The sequence below is a fragment of the Emydura macquarii genome, unplaced genomic scaffold (genome assembly GCF_026122565.2).
Source record: "Emydura macquarii macquarii isolate MOO-44397 ecotype Brisbane River unplaced genomic scaffold, CSIRO-AGI_Emac_v2 contig_374, whole genome shotgun sequence".
NCBI classification, from domain to species: domain Eukaryota; kingdom Metazoa; phylum Chordata; order Testudines; family Chelidae; genus Emydura; species Emydura macquarii.
This window is the reverse complement of record NW_027130511.1, coordinates 7,871,067-7,891,012: the sequence shown is the minus strand read 5'-3', so window position 1 is coordinate 7,891,012 and position 19,946 is coordinate 7,871,067. Positions and strand designations below refer to the sequence as shown.

Below are 19,946 nucleotides of genomic sequence, written 5' to 3'. Positions count from 1 at the left end.
GTTGACTTATTTGCTTCAACTTCTCTAGGGTTACAAGCCCAGCCTGGGAAGGGCCACACAGCTTTAGAGTCAGTTTTGCAGCCTTGGGAAGCTACATCATAACAAACTTTACGGTCCCCTGCAATCAGTCATTTCCTAGATTTCTGTGATTTCTGTTCCAGGTTCAAGGACTGAACATCAGTACAGACCATGGCACATGCAAGGACCACATGCCTGGCCATAGCTAGGCCTGCAGTAGCCTCACACCTGTCCTGCAGAACACTGCTGCCAGTACCATTGCATATTGCCTAGCAAGGAGACGAACTAGGCTGTAGAATAATCTCCCAGGGAAATGGTAGGAGCCTCACCCTGGAAGCGTTTAGCACTAGACTAGACAAAGCCCTGAAGAACCAGCTACAGGGTACAGTCAGCACCGGCCATGGGAGAATCTCCGGCTACTGTAATTATACATGATGCACGTAGATGAAAGTGATAATAGTGACAAGAATCAAATGCTCCCCTCAAAGTGCTGGGGAAGGGGTCACCCTGTAGCCTCCACAGAGACAAACTGCCCTCCACACACCACAAATCAGGATAGCAATGATTTGGATCCTCAGGAAGCTGTATTTCCTCGGGACCCAGCCAGAGGAATGGAGGCAGCAAAAGGCAGCTGGCCATTCAGAAACCTAAATGGACTCTGCTAGACACTACGTCTGACTGTCTGGATAACAATATTCTGTAAATGCCAGCAGAGTCCCACACCCCGTCTAACTCTCTGTCTAGGGTTAGAGATCAAGTTCATTGCTAGGAAAGCTGGGAACTGTACAAGAAAACAGGTGGTTTACTGTCACATGGTCCTCCACTCCCTGTCCATCCCAGCACACGGAGGGGTGATTTGTGTGGGAGGGAGGTTCACTGCTGAGGGAAAACTCATGCTCAGAGATGTGTCTGGCTTTCAGATCTGAAAGCCACCAGGGTCCTGATCATCCCAATCCCTCCAGAAAGGCAGTTCAACCACCACCTTTGTCTGTGGCTTTCACAAGTCTTCTTAGATGTGAACAGCTCCATTGTTTTATCATGGGAGGTCCTACTCACTGAGTGAGAAAATGGTCCCTCAGGTAGTTCTGTTCAAGCTTGGAGAAGATTAAGACCCTGTCCTTAAATTGGATTCAGAGTTCAATGGATAATAGTGTGACGTGGAGCACAGGGGTGATGTACTTGTGGCTTCATAGGCTGGCTCCTGCACTCTACTCTCACCGGAGTTTTCTCAGAACTTGTGTGTTTACTCCCACAGTAATCCAGCCTAGATAGATCCAGTATTAGTGAAGAATCCAGGAGGATAAGAACCTAAGAACAGCCATACTGGGTCAGACCAATGGTCCGTCCAGCCCAGTATCCTGTCTTCCAACAGTGGACAATGCCAGGTGCCTGGCAAACGCAGGCTAGGAAAACAGAAGCTAGGATGCTACAGCTGTGCACTGTCCTGACATCTGTGCACATATGCAGCAGTTTATTGCCAGTTTTGATGAACTGCAGAGATCCAGGAAAGCAGGCAGATCTAAAGGAGAAATTGCCATTCTTTACACAGCTCTGAGCAGCACTGAAACAGAAAATCACAGCACACCAAAGAGAAAAGAATCTCAGAGTGCCAGAGAAGATGACTCCTGGGCAGGCCTCCTCCAAAGGGTCATTACCTCTTCTTCTCCATCACAGAGAGAATCCCCACGGAAACCACGTACAGCTTCTACACAGCAAGGTTCTAGTAGCCTCCAACAGAATGAACGTAGCCAGCCCATCACTGGCGAGAACACAGGTAGGATGCAGGCATGCCTTCTAGAGCTGGGCACAAAGCCAAGCACTTTGCTCATACATCCCTAACACAGAAAAACACTGATATGTATCTTGCAAAAACCCACCCATTCCATTCTAGGAGGCACCCTCACTCCGCAAACGTACAAAACACCAGAGAGGTACTTTTTTGGAATATCACTATTAGTAGCTGGGAAGTGTGTCACCACCCTAAGGCTTACAAGAGAAAAAGTCTACAGTTACAATGGGACTTAGAAAATGCCAGCTGTGGGACAGATTGCAGCTTGGCTTCGAGGGATCTGCCAATAAGCTACTTTTAACACACAAAACCAAAGAAACAGCGAGCACCCACCACACAGCACACAATGTAGAAGGGGGTCTCTCTCTCCAACACAGTACCTTATACACAAAAGCTGCAGAGTTACCTAACAATCCTGCACCAGACACCCAAGCGCCTCCCTGTGTATAAGAACTATATGTAGTAGTGTAATGTAAGTGTATTAACAGTTACAGCAACTCTGACTCCTAGGATCTATGATGATAGACATCTTGGAAATACCTGGCATCTGACGAAGTGGGTTGCAGCCCACGAAAGCTTATGCCTGCAGAAATTAAATTTGTTAGTCTTTAAAGTACTACAGGGACTTGCTGTTTTTGCTGCATACAGACTAACACGGCTACCCCTCTGGAAATACCTGTGTGCATTGTTATGCTACCCTAAGTACCTGTGCTCTTCTCTGCATATAATAATAGCACAACTCTAACCAATATTCCTGCCTGTGGGTGTTGCCTGGCGATATCCCTGTAAACACACAAAACCCCCAGGCAGTCCCCCTGGCTGAGACCATTAAGGCTGCTATTGAACTGGACAAAGGGCAACACTATTAAACCTTGGGGGGCTCTGTCATGGGATACTCTCACCACTAGGGCACCTCATCCTGGCTGCTCTGGGAATTAGCTCCTTCCACGTCTGATGCCCCCCTCCCCCTCTTCTGTCACTCACTGGTGCATGCTGCCACCTCTCTCTCTCTCTGCACCTCAGGGTGCTCTCTTCATGGGCTGCCCCTCTGTGTGTTCTCCCCTTCAAGGGGTATCAAAGTTCCACAGGATGAACCATCCTAGGCAACCTCCAAAGGCACTGCCCTGACTATGCCACATCCCCAGTGGCTGATAAGGGACCCGGGCCACTTTCTACTCTAGGTTCCAGCTCAGGGACCCTCTAAACCAGTGGTTCCCAACCTTTTTGGCTCGAGGGCCACAATTATCATTTTTACAACCGGAAAGGGCCACTAGTCTCTGCCAGCAACCTCCTCCCCTCCACCCCCATGCAGCCAGACGGAAGGAGTCCTTGCTGATCTCCCTTCCCCCTGGCTGCAGCAGGGAAATTGCACACATCCTGTAGCCCCATGTGCTCCACCTGAGTCCCTAGGCAGTGGCTCTCTTCTGCAGCCATGGGGACGGGAGATCAGTGCTCCCCTCCCTCTGGCTCCAGCAGGGACCCCAGCACCAAGGGACCCAGGTAGATTGCTTTGCCATGCTCCCTGCTACAGCCAGGGGGAAAGAAGCACTGATCTCCCATCCCCTTAGCTGCAGCAAGGAGCCTGCACTGGTCTTGTAGCCCCATGGCAATGCGCTCTGCCTAGGTCCTTAGACAGCAGATCCCTTTTTCAGCCAGTGGGAGGGGAGCAGCAGACCATTTTGAAAGACCCTGCAGGCCACTTTTGGCCCCCGGGCCATGGGTTGGGAAGCACTGCTCTAAACAGCAGCCAAGGTCTGCAATGTCCCACCTTGCTGCCACTTCCCTGAGCCCTTTCCTACTCCACCTCTCTCAGGCTTTCACTCCACCAACCTTCTGGATAAACCCCTTCTTCAGGGCCCAGATACCCTGTGGTTTCTGCTTTCCCCCTGGGGTGGTTGGTTTGTTTCCCTCCTTCCCTCTTTAACATCCAGAAAGTGGCTAGAAGCTCCCTCACTACAGCCCTTTTCTGTTGCTAATTTCCCGGTTTTATATTAGCCCTGCCTGTTCCTTCTCTCTGGCTCCTTCATCAGTCTGTGGTTACTTAGGCCACACCTGAGGGGAATTAGGTGGCCTATCTGCTCAGCTGGCCCCTTCTCAGCCTCATTAACCATTCCTAGGCTAGGGTGGGGTTAACATCCCTTCACAGGCTCCTCCCCCCAGTCCTATGTGATCCCAGGGACCAGGAGATAGTGATGGGAACAAACCTAATTCTCCTCTAGAGTGGATGCCTGGCAGTCACCCCTGCACCAGTACTCTGCAGTTCTAATAGCCCCAAGGAAGAGCCTGTGGGACTTGGAATGGAAGCTGTTTTCTGCATGGCAAAGCAGAACACTGTTCCCTAGGGCAGTGGCTAGGCCTTGGGAGCAAGAGCTTGGGGTCTGGAATGGAAGCAGGGCCTGGCCCAGCACAGCACAAACCCTGGGGTTAATTTTCATTTGCAAAGGGAATCAGATTCCTGCTGGTAACTGGGTCGACTTACCCAGCTGGTGGCTGTTGCAGGACAGGTGTCTGGGCCACTCTGGGTGAGCCTTCTCTCTCTGCACCGCCAGTCCTCCTCAGAAGGGAGGCTGCTGGGGGCCGGAGGGCTGCCACAGAACCAGGAGGATGGTACTCCCGTTCTGGAACGACCTCTTCACATTGGGCACCCTGGAAACCTGAGCGGCAGATGCAGAGCTGGGGTCGGCTGCAGGATCCCTTGTTCTGGCACGGAGGGTCACAGACAGCTGGGGAGACATGGAAAGGAGTGAACGGAAATAAATGCATGGCTTCCAGTGCAACAGGCCCACATTTCCCTCTTCATACAGTTGCACTTTAAGGAGTGGGGTAATGCAACCTGTCCCACCCCGACACGAACAGTTAAAGGAGACTTCCCTTCCTCCACTTGGCTAAATCCCAGCTTCAGGAGATACCCTCCCCATCCCTCAGTCAGCTTCTAAGGGCAGGTGAACTGCTCAGACTGGGATGAGGGTAAAGAGGAAGATCGGACTGACACATTTCACACAAGTCACATCTTTGGGTTGCTACTGCTTTGGGCTAGACTGGAACCAGTGCCCTGAAGGTAAAAGGCTCTATACTAGGATTACCATGGATCACTAATACATGGCCACTTACAATACAGAGCGAGAGATCTGAGGTCTGATTCTCATCCCTCCATTGAACTCAAAGGAGCTACTCCGGAATTACTTTGATATAAGTGAGAGCAGAAATGGGTCCAATCCCTGTCCAAAAGAGCATACAATCCAGCACCCTGATCCCCATCTGGAGCTCATTGCAAGAAGGTGGTCTCAATTAAGCTGAGAACAACAGGAGCTGCAATAGCACAGGGGGGATGGGAGAAGAGAAGCACGAGGCAGAGGACACTGACTATGTGAACCCTTGGGAGTTGTTTTATGATTCTATTTCATGGTTACATTTTTATGGATCCCCTCCCCGGATGCCTCTGAGCTGTCCTCTCCTCTCTGGAACATTCCTACACTTCAAATGCCAGCTAATTCTGAAGTCACCATGCTCAAATTCCTCAGCAGTTGCAGGGACTTACAGTTCATTAACTCCATGCCCAAATCACTCTCACAACCTGTGTGTGTTCCTAATTACAGCACATCAGCTTCAGCTCTGGCTCTGGGAGGAAAGTGCCATTAATTACATGCTGGGCCCTAACGCTTCCCGAGTTAACAGGAGCCAAATTGGGCTTATAATCCAGTCAGTAACAGCAAGGAAATCACAGTTCACTTCAGGAGGACTAGATTAGTCATTCTCCACGGGGCAACAGCTTCATGGCTCGTGGTTAAAGGAGACCAAATGGAGAACATATCCCTTAAAGGAAAGGAAGCCCCAACCGACAGAAGCTCCTTAGGAGAGTTTGGATTTTAAGGCCAGGGGAACCTGTTTGGATAATGCAAGAACAATTTAACCTTCACCTAAGGCTCAATCTGAACCCAAATGGAACCTTTCTGTGGGGGCTGAAATGTGCAGTGACCATTTCTATCACGGCTATTTTAGGTTGTGTGGTTCCCGCACGAGCCAAGCAGAAGGGAGAGGTTTCTAAAGCAGCCTGATGTACCAGCCATATTCTCAAATAGCTACGTAGACTTTTAATGCACCTCCCTTTTTGTTCGGGTTCCCATACAACACCCATCACTGGGGTATCCAAGCACCTGTTCACCATTGTCCACGTGCTTTGAATGAAAACATTTACAAATCTGACCACACACGCCACCTCCTCACCCCTGCAGCCCTGTCAGAGTAGTGGGTATGGGCCCTGTCAGCAAATGGCCTGCCAACAGGGGCATGTTGATTGGTTACTCAGTTGACTTTGATGATGCCCAAACACCTCCTCCCCAGAGTCCAGAATCTCCTGGGCCTCTGGGGAGACAGAAAGGCAGATGGCTTTCCCCTCTAGCCAGTTAGGCAGAGGGAGGAACAGGCAGCGCAGTGAGCAGTGTGTTTATGTGCACCAGGATGTCCCAAACACTCCCAAACACCTCCTCCCCAGAGTCCAGAACAGAAAGGCAGATGGCTTTCCCCTCTAGCGTTAGGCAGAGGGAGCCACAAGGAGCAGTGTGTTTATGTGCACCAGGATGTCCCCTGAATCCTCTACAGAGATCTTGATAAAACTTTCATGCAATCCTCTGCTGAAGGTTTCTGGGGAGGGCTGCCTTATTTCTTCTGCCACAGTAGGACACTTTTTCATGCCACTCAGCGGTAACTTCAGCAGGCACCATTGCAGCACACAGGCTAGCAGCATACTGGCCTGTGTGGCATCAGGATGCCAGCAGCCGCTGTTACCCTCAGGAGAGAGCTATTAGCTAAAATCACTACAGCCTGTGGAAAACGGTGCCAATATTGAGTTCCATTGCCCTATACAACTAGAATCATGCCTGCAAGCTATTCCCCCTTCATTTCCCCACTCCTCCCGTCCCAGAAGGGCTGTACTCAGCATGGCTGGTGCTGTGACTGGAGCCATGCTGTATCAATCCCAAGGAGGTGCGAGAATGTTGTGCTTACAACTTTTGGGCAGCAAGGGGAGTGAGCTCAATATCCTAAGTTTCCATTTCTGTCATGAACACACTGAGAATAGTACCTCCGTGGGTTGTATCTACAACTGCTGCCATTGCAGCCTTCAGGCTCTCCACACCTGTGCGGCACCTGAGCCAGATAAGGAGGAGAAAAGAGAGGACGCGGGACGACATGTTCCAGGAGATCCTGCAAGCCAGTGTGCTGCACTGAAGAACAAGACCAGGGCCTGGAGGATCACCCTTGCAGAGAGCATAGAGGAGGAGAGTGGAGAGGAGAAATGCCTGGGAGTCCAAGCAGGAAAAGGAGAGGGAGATGCACCAGGACATAATGGGGTTTCTCAGACAGTGGCAGACTCTGATAGATCTGCAGGTTCAATAATCCCATGCTCGCCTCCCACTGCAGCCCATAGGGAATTCAGTATCAGGACCTCCCAACAACCAGACACGAATAGTACCTGCTGATAGTGCAGGGGGCACAATTTGAAGCCCCTCAAACAGCTTGAGCCATGCCCCCCCAGGCACACATACCCCTCTTACCATCAGCAGCCCCTCCCTGCTGCAGCTCCCAGTTGTTTGCTGCTGCCTCTCCCTGTGGCCATAGCTTACAGCTTGCCAGCTTCAGGAGTTGCCACACAGGGAGGGGGGTCTGGCTGGCAAACCCTAGCAAAAATCTGGGGGGGGGGCACATGACCCCCTTGTGTCCCCCCACACGTGGTCTTTGCAGCAGTGACCTCTGATGCCACGTGGAATGTTGAAAAGGGGTGTTGGCAATACCCCTACCACTCCACCGTGGGGGACATTAAGGACAATCACAGCTTCAATACACTGACGTGTGAAAGCCACAATTGGGGTATGTGTACCTGAAATGGAAATGTGTGTTCTTTCCCCTTCATGAGTTCTGTTCCCTGAATTTATTACGTTCTAAATCTCTTTTTAATTGCCTGGGTTCATGTTACCAAATAAAATTCCAGTTTTTGGATCAAGAATCATCTTTATTAGTTCACAACACATGCTGTCTGGTGCTGAGCAGGCCTGACACCCACCAATTTTCTGTTACTTTATTTTGCCACAGAACCCATAACATCATTCACGAACAATGTTAATAGGTGCATTGACAATGTTATATTCCTACATACACAGCTATCACTACAGGAATCATACAAGACTGCAAAAAATAAGGCCAGGTAGAGCAGAGTACAGCAACACACACTAGTCTGGCTCACTATTAAAATGTTCTTTCAAAGCCAGGCTCCCTGTTGACTTGAGCTCTAATAGCCCTTGTAGCTGGCTGTTCAAAATCAACCCCCTCTTTTTGGTCCTATGATTACAGAGGTGTTAATGGGCCACTCTACCTTGAATGGTCCCTTAGAATGTGTGCTAACTACCTATGCTAAACTATCCCTTCCACCTTGCATTAAGTTGTGACAGTCAGAGAGTACCTTTCCCAGACCTAAGAAGAGCCCTGTGTGACTTGAAAGATTGTCTCTCTCCAATAGAAATTGGTCCTATAAAAGATATGACCTCCCCCACCTTGTATCTCTACTATCCTGTGACTGACACAACTACAACTACCCCGCATACAGTAATATTCAAGTCAGCTTTAAACTCTGGTACTTTATCAGGAGCTCAGCCATCAGAGACTAGACATTTTAGGAGTCCTTGTGCTGCTGAAATAAATCAAAGGAGAGGAATGGGGACAGACCCGTTCTCTCTTCAGGCAGGAGGGGAATTGCCCTAGCTGAAATATTCCAGCCCTTGGATCTCTCCCCTGCCAAGCTTTCCCCGCAGGCCCAGAAAAGAACTTGAAAGTCCTCTTAAAACTGTTTTCACCCACTCTAGATGTGTAACAGATGTAAGAGGGCTGATCATCTGACAGCAGCAGCATTGCCAACCCCCAGCATTTAAAAATCATGAGTCAGGCCCTGAAAAATCACAGTTTCTCAAAAAAATTATAAATATTGGATTCTTTTTCTTTGCCTTCCAGCTCTTACGTTACACCCAGGTCATGTTTTCAAGCTTTTCTCTGCACCAGGAGAAACTTACTCTTTTAAAATGCAAACTGAGATTCTCCTGTATTCACTTGTCTCCAGGAGCAGGGGCTTTAAGGAAAAACAACAAATATTGCAAAACTCATGATAAAATTATGAGTTTACAACACTGCAATAGTATTCATCAAAATATTAGGAGTAGGACTAGCACCTACAAATTCCCAATTGAGATCAGGGCCCCACTGTGCCAGAAGCTGTACAAAACACATACGATATGTCTTCATTGCAGAGATAACTCAAGTGATCAGCACTCAGATCTGAGCACCCAGGTTACACTATGCTGGGTGCAAGCATAGACTTACAGTGTTAGAAGGGACTGCAAGGGTCCTCTAGTCTAACCCCCTGCCAAGATGCAGGATTTGTTGTGTCTAAACCATCCAAGACAGATGGCTACTCAGCCACACTGCAAATCCCTACATGAGTTACTGGGGCTGCACTTACCCATGTATGTCACTAGGGCTTCTTGGGGCACATCCCTGCAGTTCTCCGCGCTGCAATAAGATGAGGCGCTCTAGATTTCTCTTCCTATGAGCTGTGGAAGAACGTCTGTCCTTCTGGACCCACAAAGGGAATTGTGGGAAGGTACTGGAGAACTAACAGCACTTGAGTGATTTAGCCTGAGTCCTCACTGCACAGGGAACAAGTTGCCAACATGACTGAGTGAGGCACCCGGGCTCTAATTCACACTCCTAGCCATGTTAACTAGCCCAGATTCAAAGCACCACTAACCTTGGGTTAGAGAGGGGTCAACACATGAGTCAGAGCCCAGGCTAACTCTGTAGTGAAGACATACCCCTAATGAGAGAGAGAGTCCCTGCCCCAAAGAACATACAGTCTGAGTAGACTAGACAGTACTTTCTTTCTTTCCCCCCCTCCTCCCCTTTGGGTGTCTCCATTTTACAGAGGGAGAACTGAGGCACACAGAGATTAAGTTCACACAGGGAGTTTGTGGAAGAGCCAGCACCAATCCCAGATCCCGAGACCCAGTTCAGTGCCTTAACCCTAAATCCAGCCTTACAGTATTGCAATCTGGAGTTATTTATGAAATGCCTGTGGCCCAAATTAAAAGTGTGTATTAGAAATTTAAAAGGCTCAGTTCAGAAGGGAGTCCCTATCCCCCTCCCTTTGCCTGACCAACTAGTGCTGTCACCCCGTGGAGCAGCAGGAACTTTTGGTGGATCTTGTTCATTAAGGTAGAGACAAGGCAGACAATCCCACCTCTTCTGCTCTCCTATCTCCACCTCCCTCACTCCCACCTCCGCTGAACACCCTCTCCCCTACTTTGGGCAAGTAACCCAATTCCCAAAGCTGCCCTGGTAGTGGGGCAGAAGGCACTTCTTCGGTGAGCTTAAACAAAAAGGAAGCTTGCAAGAAACGGAAGCTTGGACAGATAACCAGGGAGGAGTATAAAAATACTGCTCGAGCATGCAGGAGTGAAATCAGGAAGCTCAAAGCACAATTGGAGTTGCAGTTGCAAGGGACACGAAGGGTAACAAGAAGGGTTTCTATTCTACAGAAGAAGGACAGGGAAAATGTGGGCCCCTTACAGAATGGGGGAGGCAACCTAGTGACAGATGATGTGGAAAAAGTTGAAGTACTCAATGCTTTTTTTGCCTCTGTCTTCACAGACAAGGTCAGCTCCCACACTACTGCACTGAGCAGCACAGAATGGGGAGGAGGTGATCAGCCCTCAGTGCTGAAAGAACAGGTTCAGGACTATTTGGAAAAGCTGGACATGCACAAGTCCATAGGGCGGGATGCAATGCGTCCGAGGATGCTGAGGGAACTGGCTGATGTGATTGCAGAGCCATTGGCCATTACTTTTGAAAACTCGTGACAATTGTGGAAGGTCCTGGATGAAAGAACAAAGGCAAATATAGTGCCCATCTTCAAAAAAGGGAAGGAGGAGGATCCAGGGAACTACAGACTGGTCAGCCTCACCTCAGTCCCCAGAAAAATCATGGAGCAGGTCCTCAGGGAATCCATTTTGAGGCACTTGGAAGAGAGGAAGGTGATCAGGAACAGTCAACATGGATTCACCAAGGGCAAGTCATGCCCGACCAACCTGATTGCCTTCTATGATGAGATGACTGGCTCTGTGGATGTGTGGAAAGCGGTGGACGTGATCTATCTTGACTTTAGCAAAGCTTTTGATACAGTCTCCCCCAGTATTCTTGCCAGCAAGTTACAGAAGTATGGGTTGGATGAATGGATTATAAGGTGGATAGAAAGCTGGCTAGATCATCGGGCTCAATAGGTAATGGTTAATGGCTTGATGTCTAGTTGGCAGCTGGTAACAAGCGGAGTGCCCCAGGGGTCAGTCCTGGGACCAGTTTTGTTCAACATCTTCATTTATGACCTGGAAGATGGAGTGGATTGCACCCTCAGCAAGTTTGCAGATGACACTAAGCTGGGGGGAGTGGTAGATATACTGGAGGGTAGGGATAGGATACAGAGTGACCTAGACAAATTGGAGGATTGAGCCAAAAGAAATCTGATGAGGTTCAACAAGGACAAGTGCAGAGTCCTGCACTTAAGACAGAAGAATCCCATGCACTGCTACAGACTGGGGATCAACTGGGTAGGCATCAGTTCTGTAGAAGAGGACCTGGGGATTACAATGGACAAGAAGCTAGATATGAGTCAACAATGTGCCCTTATTGACAAGAAAGCTAATAGCATATTGGGCTGCATTAGTAGGAGCATTGCCAGCAGATTGAGGGAAGTGATTATTCCCCTCTATTAGGCACTGGTGAAGCCACACGGAGTATTGTGTCAAGTTTTGGGCTCTCCACTACAGGAAGGATGTGGACAAATTGGAGAAAGTCCAGCAGAAGACAATGAAAATGATTAGGGGGCTGGAGCACATGACTTATGAGGAGAAGCTGAGAGAAGTAGGCTTATTTAGTCTGCAGAAGAGAAGAGTGAGGGGGGATTTGATAGCAGCCTTTAACTAACTGAAAGGATGTTCCAGGGAGGATGTAGCTAGGCTGTTCTCAGTGGTGGCAGATGACAGAACAAGGAGCAATGGTCTCAAGTTGCAGTGGGGGAGGTCTAGGTTGGATTTTAGGAAAAACTTTTTCACTAGGAGGGTGTTGAAGCACTGGAATGGGTTACCTAGGGAGGTGGTGGAATCTCCATCCCTGGAGGTTTTTAAGGCCCAGTTTGACATAGCCCTGGCTGGAATATTTTAGTTGGGATTAGTCCTGCTTTGAGCAGGGAGTTGGACTAGATGACCTCCAGAAGTCCCTTCCAACCCTAATCTTCTATGATTCTGATTCTTGAGAGGGTTCCACAGCTACATTAGGAGAGGAGCTGTATAAGGCAGCAGTGGGACAGCATGACAGTTGAGGTTGGGTCAAGGTGCCTGTTGGGGGTGGCAAAAGGATTGCTCAGGTAAGAATGAGTGGAGAGGAGTGGGGTAAGCAGGGAGGATGGAGTCAGAGTGGGTGCTGGGGATGAACACTGTACAAAGAAATATCCTCATTTTCATTCCCTCGGCACACTTTACTGAGGATAAGTCCTTCGGAGTCCCTTAGGATGCTCTGCATACAGCTTGGTTCACTGATCTCTCTGGGGAGGAACATTCCAAGTGGCTGAAAACTTTGTCCAGTAACTTAAAACTCACTCACTCTACCCAATTCTCAGTTTAGCAAGAAGTATCCAGGTGCCTCAGAATTAGAGATTTCTATGTTTCTGCATCTTCCTAGCCTTTGAATCTTGGGAAATTCCCTTTTTTCTCATTGCATTTCAACTCCCAAGGCTGGAAAAAGACAGTTACTTACCTTTTAACTGTTGTTCTTTGAGATGTGTTGCTTATATCCATTCCATTGTAGGTGTGTACGCATCCTTGTGCACTGTTACTGGAACATTTTTCCCTTTAGCAGTACCCGTAGGGCTGGCTTCGGCACTCTCTGGAGTCCCGCGCACATGCCACAGTATATGAGGCACTGCCAGCCCTATGCCCCTCAGTTCCTTCTTGCCACAACTCCGGCAGTGGTGACTGGGGGGTGAGTCATGGAATGGACATGAGCAACTCATCTTGAAGAACAACAGTTACAAGTAACCATCTTTTCCTCTTCAAGTGCTTGCTCATGTCCATTCCATTGTAGGTGACTCACAAGAAATACCTTGGAGGTGGGCTGGAGTTACGGATGAGCTGCCTGTAGCACTGCTCTGTCAAACCCCGCGTCGTCCCTCGCCTGCTGAACAATGGCATAGTGGGACTTGAAGGTGTGTACAGATGACCAGATGGCAGCCTGCAGATGTCTTGCACAAGCACTCTCGCTAGGAAGGCTGCAGATGAAGCTTGAGCTCTGGTTGAGTGGGCTGTAATCATTCCCAGAAGCAGCACCTTTGCTTGCTCATAGCAGAACTTGATGCAGGAAGTTATCCACGACGAGATGCGCTGGGTGGAAACAGGTAAGCCATTCATCCAATCAGCCACTGCGAAAAAGAGCTGTGTAGATCTCTAGAATGGTCTCATGCACTCCATGTAGAATGCTAACACCTGTCTAACATCTAGTGTGCGCCAACTCCTCTCCTCCGAACCATGTGGTTTGGGAAAAAACATGGAGAGAAAAATGTCTTGGTTATAATGAAATTGGGAAACCACTTAGGCAGGAAGGCCTGGTGCGGCCTCAGCTGAACCTTGTCTTTATAAAACACAGTATAAGAGGACTCCAAGGTCAGCGCCCTAATCTCAAAGACCCTCCTTGCCAAGGTAATGGCCACCAGGAAGGCCAGCTTCCATGACAGCAGCAGTAAAGGGCATGTAGTCAGGGGCACAAAGGGGAGCCTCATGAGCCACAAGAGCACCAGGTTGAGATCCCAGGGAGGCACCAGGTCACAGACCTGTGGAAACAGCCTCTCCACCCCTTCAGGAACCTAATTGTCATAGGGTGGCAGAAAACTGATCTCCCTTCCAAAGGCTGGTGGAATGCCAATATAGCTGCTAGGTGGACCTTCAGAGAGGCCACGGCTAGCCCCTGGAGTTTTAGTTGCAACAAGTACTCCAGGAGCGCCTGTATTGGCGACAACCCTGGCAAGATTCCTTGGGACTCCACCCAACAGGTAAATGGCTTCCATTTAGCATGATATACGACCTGCGTGGAAGATTATCTGCTACCCAGCAGAATTTGCTGGACTTGTGCCAAACAGGCTCGCTCATCTGTGCTCAGCCACAGAGTCTCCACATCATGAGGTGCAGGGAGTCCAGGTCTGGGTGTAGCAAGCGACTGAGATCCTGGGACAGGAGATCATGCCATCTTGGAAGCTCCAGCAGGGGGGCGATCGAGAGGTCCAGCAGCATGCTGAACCAGTGCTGGAGCGGCCAGGCCGGCGCAACTAAGACAATGTTCACTTTCTCCCTCTTGATTTTCAGCAGGACTTTGTGAAAGAGAGGAATGGGTGGGAACATGTCCATGACGCTCCCTGACCACTGCAGCAGAAAGGCGTCGGAGAGTGACCCGGCCTCCACACTGTGGAGGAAGCAGAACTGCTGGCATTTCTTGTTCCATGTTGACGCAAACAGGTCCACCTGGGGATAGCCCACTGTTGGAAAATCATAGAGACCATCTTTGGATGCAGCAACCAGTTGTGGCAGGGTAAGAACGACCTGCAGAGGCGGTCCGCCTTGTCATTCCTAACCCCCGGGAGGTGAGAGGCTGTTATGTGAAAATTGTGCCTCACCGCCAGGTCCCACAGACAAATGGCCTCCTTGCAGAGGGCTGAGGAGTGGGCTCCTCCCTGCTTGTTGATGTAATACATGGCCGCTGAATTGTCTGAGCAGGCGTAGGGCCGGCAGCGCCTCATATCCCGCGGCATGTGCGCGGGGCTCCAGAGGACACCGAAGCCAGCCCTATGGATATTGCCAAAGGGAAGAAAGTTCCGGTAACCATGCACGAGGGCACGCACACACCTAGAATGGAATGGACATGAGCAAGCACTCGAAGAAGAAAAGCTACATGGCCCGAGAATTTTGCCCAAGATCGGGATTCAGTTGTGCACACAGATAATGAAGAATGAAAATCCCTGGAAAACTGTGAGCTGGAGAAAGGAGAAAAATCACTGTGTTTGGTATGCTACAGGGGTTAGCTAGATCTTAAAAGTACAGGGGCAACATTTTGGCCACACCCTCTCTCGAAGTTGAGGCCTAACTATTGCCTTGAGACCTAAACAGAAGCTCCTCACACATGGAAATGCAACCAGAGACAATCTGGACAAATCCCCAATTTGCTCCATGTACAAGACCAGGATATCAAAAATTAAACAAATACATTATAACTGGGAAATGAATGGGAACAGGATGTCAAGATCCCCTAGGCAGCTTTAAAAATATAAGTCTGAGTGTCCCCAGCAACCCAAACTCCAGCAGAACAGCATGGAGAGGAAGGCCGCTGGGGACCAAAAAATGTTTACACAGAAGAACCATTAGTTTAGCTTTAAGGAGAGAAAGGTTTTGCTCTCAGGCCTGCCTGAGATTTACCATCCCCCGTCAGGGAGGGACATTGTCAGGCCTCCCCATGTTGACAGCTTCCTTTTAATTAATCTTTGCCATCAACAGCCAGGCACTTGAGCAGTCACTGGGCAGCCACATGGGCAGGAGCCAGCTCCCAAATAGCATTTGTGCTGCTCACAGAAAAGTCCCTAATGAGAGAAAGATGCTGCCATTGCTGGCCCTGCACTTTGTTTACAGACACTGTCTGGCAGCTCAATGTGCTCTCTACTGTTTGGCAACTGGTGGGGTGGGGTGCTCTCACTGATGATCTGGGCAGGTCCTGCTATTTGGGTGAAGTCACTGGGGCTCTCAGATACTCTGGGCAGATTCCATAGGCTGAACTTTTATTTACAAAGGTTTTCCCCAAATGCCGAGTTTGTTCTAACCTCCCGCCCCACCCCCTTGGATGCTGAGCTGCACTGGAGAGCACCCCACTTGAGACCAGGATAAAAACATCGGGGCAGGTGCCTTCTTACAGCCAGATGGACAGAACAGGTGTTCCCCTAGGAAGGCACAACGTTGGGAACCATTGAACAGGTGGGGAGGAGGGTGACTGGGAAGGATGATGAAAGTCCTAGAGGCAGTACTGAATGCTGGTTACTGGGCTGTCCTGTCTGAAACCTCTTAGTGCCAGAGATGATGTTTCAGCTCCTCTGGTCTGTTTGCTGCTGGCACATTCATGAACTCTCACTGCAAATCAGATACTTCTGGGAGCATGAAATGTTCTAAAACAGATACATTAACCTGCTAATCCATAAATCTAAACAGCTACACAAACATGAGCAAGCTGCACAGATTCCTTCTCAATTCCCCCAGGCACGTAACACAGCCCCCATCTCCAATTCCTTCCAGTCAGGAAGGTTCAGCAAAGCTGTGTCACCCATTCTCCTCAGCCATGGCTCTGACTGCTGTAAATGGCTTTTGCAGAGCAGACACAGTCTCCATCTCCATCACAAGTCCTGGCACATTTGGTGCAACAGCAGGAACACTTCACGAGCGGAAGGCTTTAATCAGCCAACACCATGGGAACTCAGAGCTGGGAAGTGATAGCACAGCAAGAGGGCTATAAAAAGAGGAGCAACTTCGCCACAAGAGGAAGGAGAAGAGATTTCAGAGGCCAGAAGCACCGCTGGCCCAGAGAAACTCAACCCTGAACAGGAAAGAACTCAAGAGTCCTGCATGTTTATGCTAAAGAAAGGAACGTATTTTTGTTTACAATGGAAAGAGAACTCCACTTGGCTGGAGGTGGCTTTGGAACGTGGAGTCAGATTGTGCCAACCCAGAGGAGAGGTTTTCTGGAAACTCTGGTGCATGCATATTGGCTTCTGGCCCACCTTCTACAACAGCCTCATCCAGCAAGGGCACGAGAGCTCATGTACTCAGGCTCCCTGGCAACCCACACGTCCTTTTGTGCTCTACAAGCCCCCATCTGGCAGCAGCAACGCTGAATTATGCAGAGGGGCCACTAGAATCAGAGCCAGGCAGGAACAAAGGAGTGAGAAACAGAGGGCCTTGCTACTCAGGGGTGGGCATGTTAGTAATACCACTGGCTGAACTGAGGAGTACTTGATCTCCCCCCCACCTCTGCCTGCACGTTCCACAAGCCTCCAACTAGCTTCCACCTCTGCCCACTCCCCACTTTATTACAGCTCCCACCATTCCCAAACAGCACCCTCACCCCAGGCTCTCTGGCACTACTGGGGAGCCCGGAAGGGGACAGAAAATCAAACCCTATTGCTTGCCAGTGGCACAAAGGTGCCCCATTCTCATGGCAGGGACTTGGTCTCCAGCTGCTAGGAGAGCAGAACAAGAATGTTTCCTGAAGCCAATAACCTGCTCCCAGGTGCATGACAAGCACCAAATCTACACCACCACCACCACCACCACCACCCAAGGGCCTACAACATGCTCTGCCAAGGAAACAGCTCAGTTCCAGCAAAGCCAGAGATTGAAAGAAGGACAGCACTTGATCCAACAATGTTCAGAGGCAAATGTCCCTTGGGAAGTGATCCCAGGGGCTGCCAGCCCTGGACATACCTCAGACGAGAGCAGAGTGTGTGGAAGGCTGTGTCCATCTCCTCTCATCACGTCAGCCTGGCTGATAGGTGGAGCTCAAGATTCACTCGAACCAAAAAGGGGCTGTCACCAGAGCGACGCTGGGCCCCAGGGTGGACGGAGGAACCATCTCGCTGCACGTCTGAGCGGGTTCCCTTTGCCCCTATTGAAAATGTCTCTCTAGGGAACTCCCCCTACCACCCTCATTCCCCATTGGCCCAATCAGAAATGGTTGCCCAAGGAGTGGCTGTGGCCGTGATGTCCCAGTATGGACATGTGGCTTCCTGGCAGGCTCAGATAAAAGAAGACTCAGGGGGCAGGGTGGGAACATGTCCAGATCTGGCACAAACAGCTTTGGTGAGCAGTGACTGCAGCAAGAACAGGTGGGAAAATTAATGGCAGTAACTCTCAATTCTAACCCGCCTCCCAGCCACAGTGAGCCATCTCCTCTCCCCCTTCACCTGCTGGGCAAGAGCAGATGAGACTCTCAGACTGGAATTAAGGACATCAGAGGGTGCTGAGTATGTGGGAGGCGCAGAGTGGCAGTGAGGATAATAGAGGGAATGGTACTGCAATGCCAGTGGGCACCTCTCCTTCCAGAAGTAGGGGATATCTGCCCTTTTCCTTTTGACAAGCATGATCTCAATTTTCTTTGATTTAAAGACTCTGTCAGTTGCAGTTCAGAAACCTGTTTCCAATCTGCATGTTTTATTAGCTGCAAAACAGTAGCAAGATGATGCCAAGAGCTACATTTAATTAGCAAAGAACATCAGCCCAAGATGCAAATGAGTCAGAAGGGAGCGAAGTACTCACACATGTGACACTGTGCAGGTGAGAAGCCCCGGATAGGATGCTAAGGCCTGACCTTGGCTGGTTGGGAGGCAAGGCACAGACAAACAGAAGGAAAGAAAAACAGGCAGAAACAGAGAGAGAGAGGGTTAAAGAGGATTCTATCCCATCTCTGACTTCCAGAGAGCTCGCCCAAGGATAGGGCACTTACTCCATCTTTGAACTGGGAAGAAGATCAGACCCTCAATGGGCTGAAGGAAACATGCAGAAATCAAGTGGGTGAGAAGCTGGAGGGAGGACAGGGAAGTGGCCTTTATTGGGGCTGTGTGTCCAGCCTCCTTTCAAGCAAGAATGAGGTTAAGAGAGATGTGCTGGGGCAGGAGAGGGGAAAAAGAAATCTTGAGACTCCTCATTGTGAAGGCCCTAGAGTTAGAACGTAGCCATCTGCAGATACTAAAGGAGACGACCAAAGCAACAACGGAGGCCCTGGCTGAGCTCTCCCTGGTGCAGAGGAAGCCTCACTCTGAAGATTGGGGAGAGTTGGCCTGGAGTGTGACTCAAGCCGTGGCATCCTCCTAGCCCGCCAGAAACCGAAAGCCAGTCAACAGACTACTGGTGATGCTGTTTCCTTTGAGATCTATCATAAGAGCTAGGTACTTCCCCTTCCCTTCTGGGGGCAGTCATCAGCCACCAGCCCAAGAGATGTGCACAATCGGACTCAGAGTTCTTCAAGGCAGGCCACATTCCCTGACTTGGGACCTGCAGTCTTCACGGGCTACCTCTCCATGTTAAGTCACAGAATCCAGAGATTGGAAGAGATCTAGGTTCCCCAGCTAGCTGTCTGCTCCCCTATGGTACTCTCACTCAGTCTCCTGTTAAATGGGGCTCCTACCTCTTCCCTTGGGAGAAAGTTCCACAGCCTGACCCATCTCACCATCAGGCAGTGTCTTCCTATGTTTCCTTTTGCTCAGTTCCATGCCATCACCCCTCATGACACTCCTGTATAACACACTTCACTAATCTCTCTCCCTGCAGATCTTGGCCAGCGTGGGCCGGTAGTAGTCACTCATGGCTTGTGTGCACCAGGCTGTACTGTTGTGTTTAAACAGGGCTGTGAGGAGACCAGATGAGTTTGCTGACACAATGCTGACCCTGATTGCCTGGGCAACATAGAGAAGGACAACTAGGCACTCCTCCACTCCCCTCTAACGGATTCCAGTCTCCTCCAAGCTTTCCTTACTCTTACTATTGCTCTCCTTATGTGCTTGTGACCGATGGTTGATTTATAGGGCTCACAAGACAAGCAGCTGCAATCTACTCCACTTTATAAACCCCAGATGCAGACTCTGCTCCACTACAACATCACAGACTGGCGAAGCAGAATTCCCAGGTGGCCAACTCCAGAACTCAGACCCACTGAAGACAGGCATCGAAAGGAGAGAGATTCACAAACATTCTCTGCCCATAGTCTCTCCAGGATTATTTGGGCAGCAGGTAGAGGGGAACAGGCAGATTTCTGTGGGTGGTCCACGAAGCATGGCAGCAGCAAATGCTGGAGTTAAGACATTGCAGGATAAACCCCTCTTTTCATTCACTCTGTGGTTTAGAAGATTTGTGTGTTTGGAAACTTACAAGCCGTGCTGGATCCACAGGTTAAGAAAACTGACCAGCAATCAGTGAGCTGCCCTGATTTACAATGCAATTAATTGCATCACTGGGGTTCCCACACATGT

General features: G+C 49.8%; 1 protein-coding gene across 1 annotated transcript in view; it reads right to left on the bottom strand.

Moving 5' to 3' along the window:
• LTBP2 (latent transforming growth factor beta binding protein 2) overlaps positions 1-19,946 on the bottom strand; it is a 123,390-nt gene that overhangs the window by 92,342 nt on the left and 11,102 nt on the right. Inside the window, exon 3 of the mRNA XM_067533334.1 lies at positions 4,287-4,530. Coding sequence (XP_067389435.1) covers positions 4,287-4,530 — 244 coding nt within the window. The remainder of the gene's footprint in view (positions 1-4,286; positions 4,531-19,946) is intronic.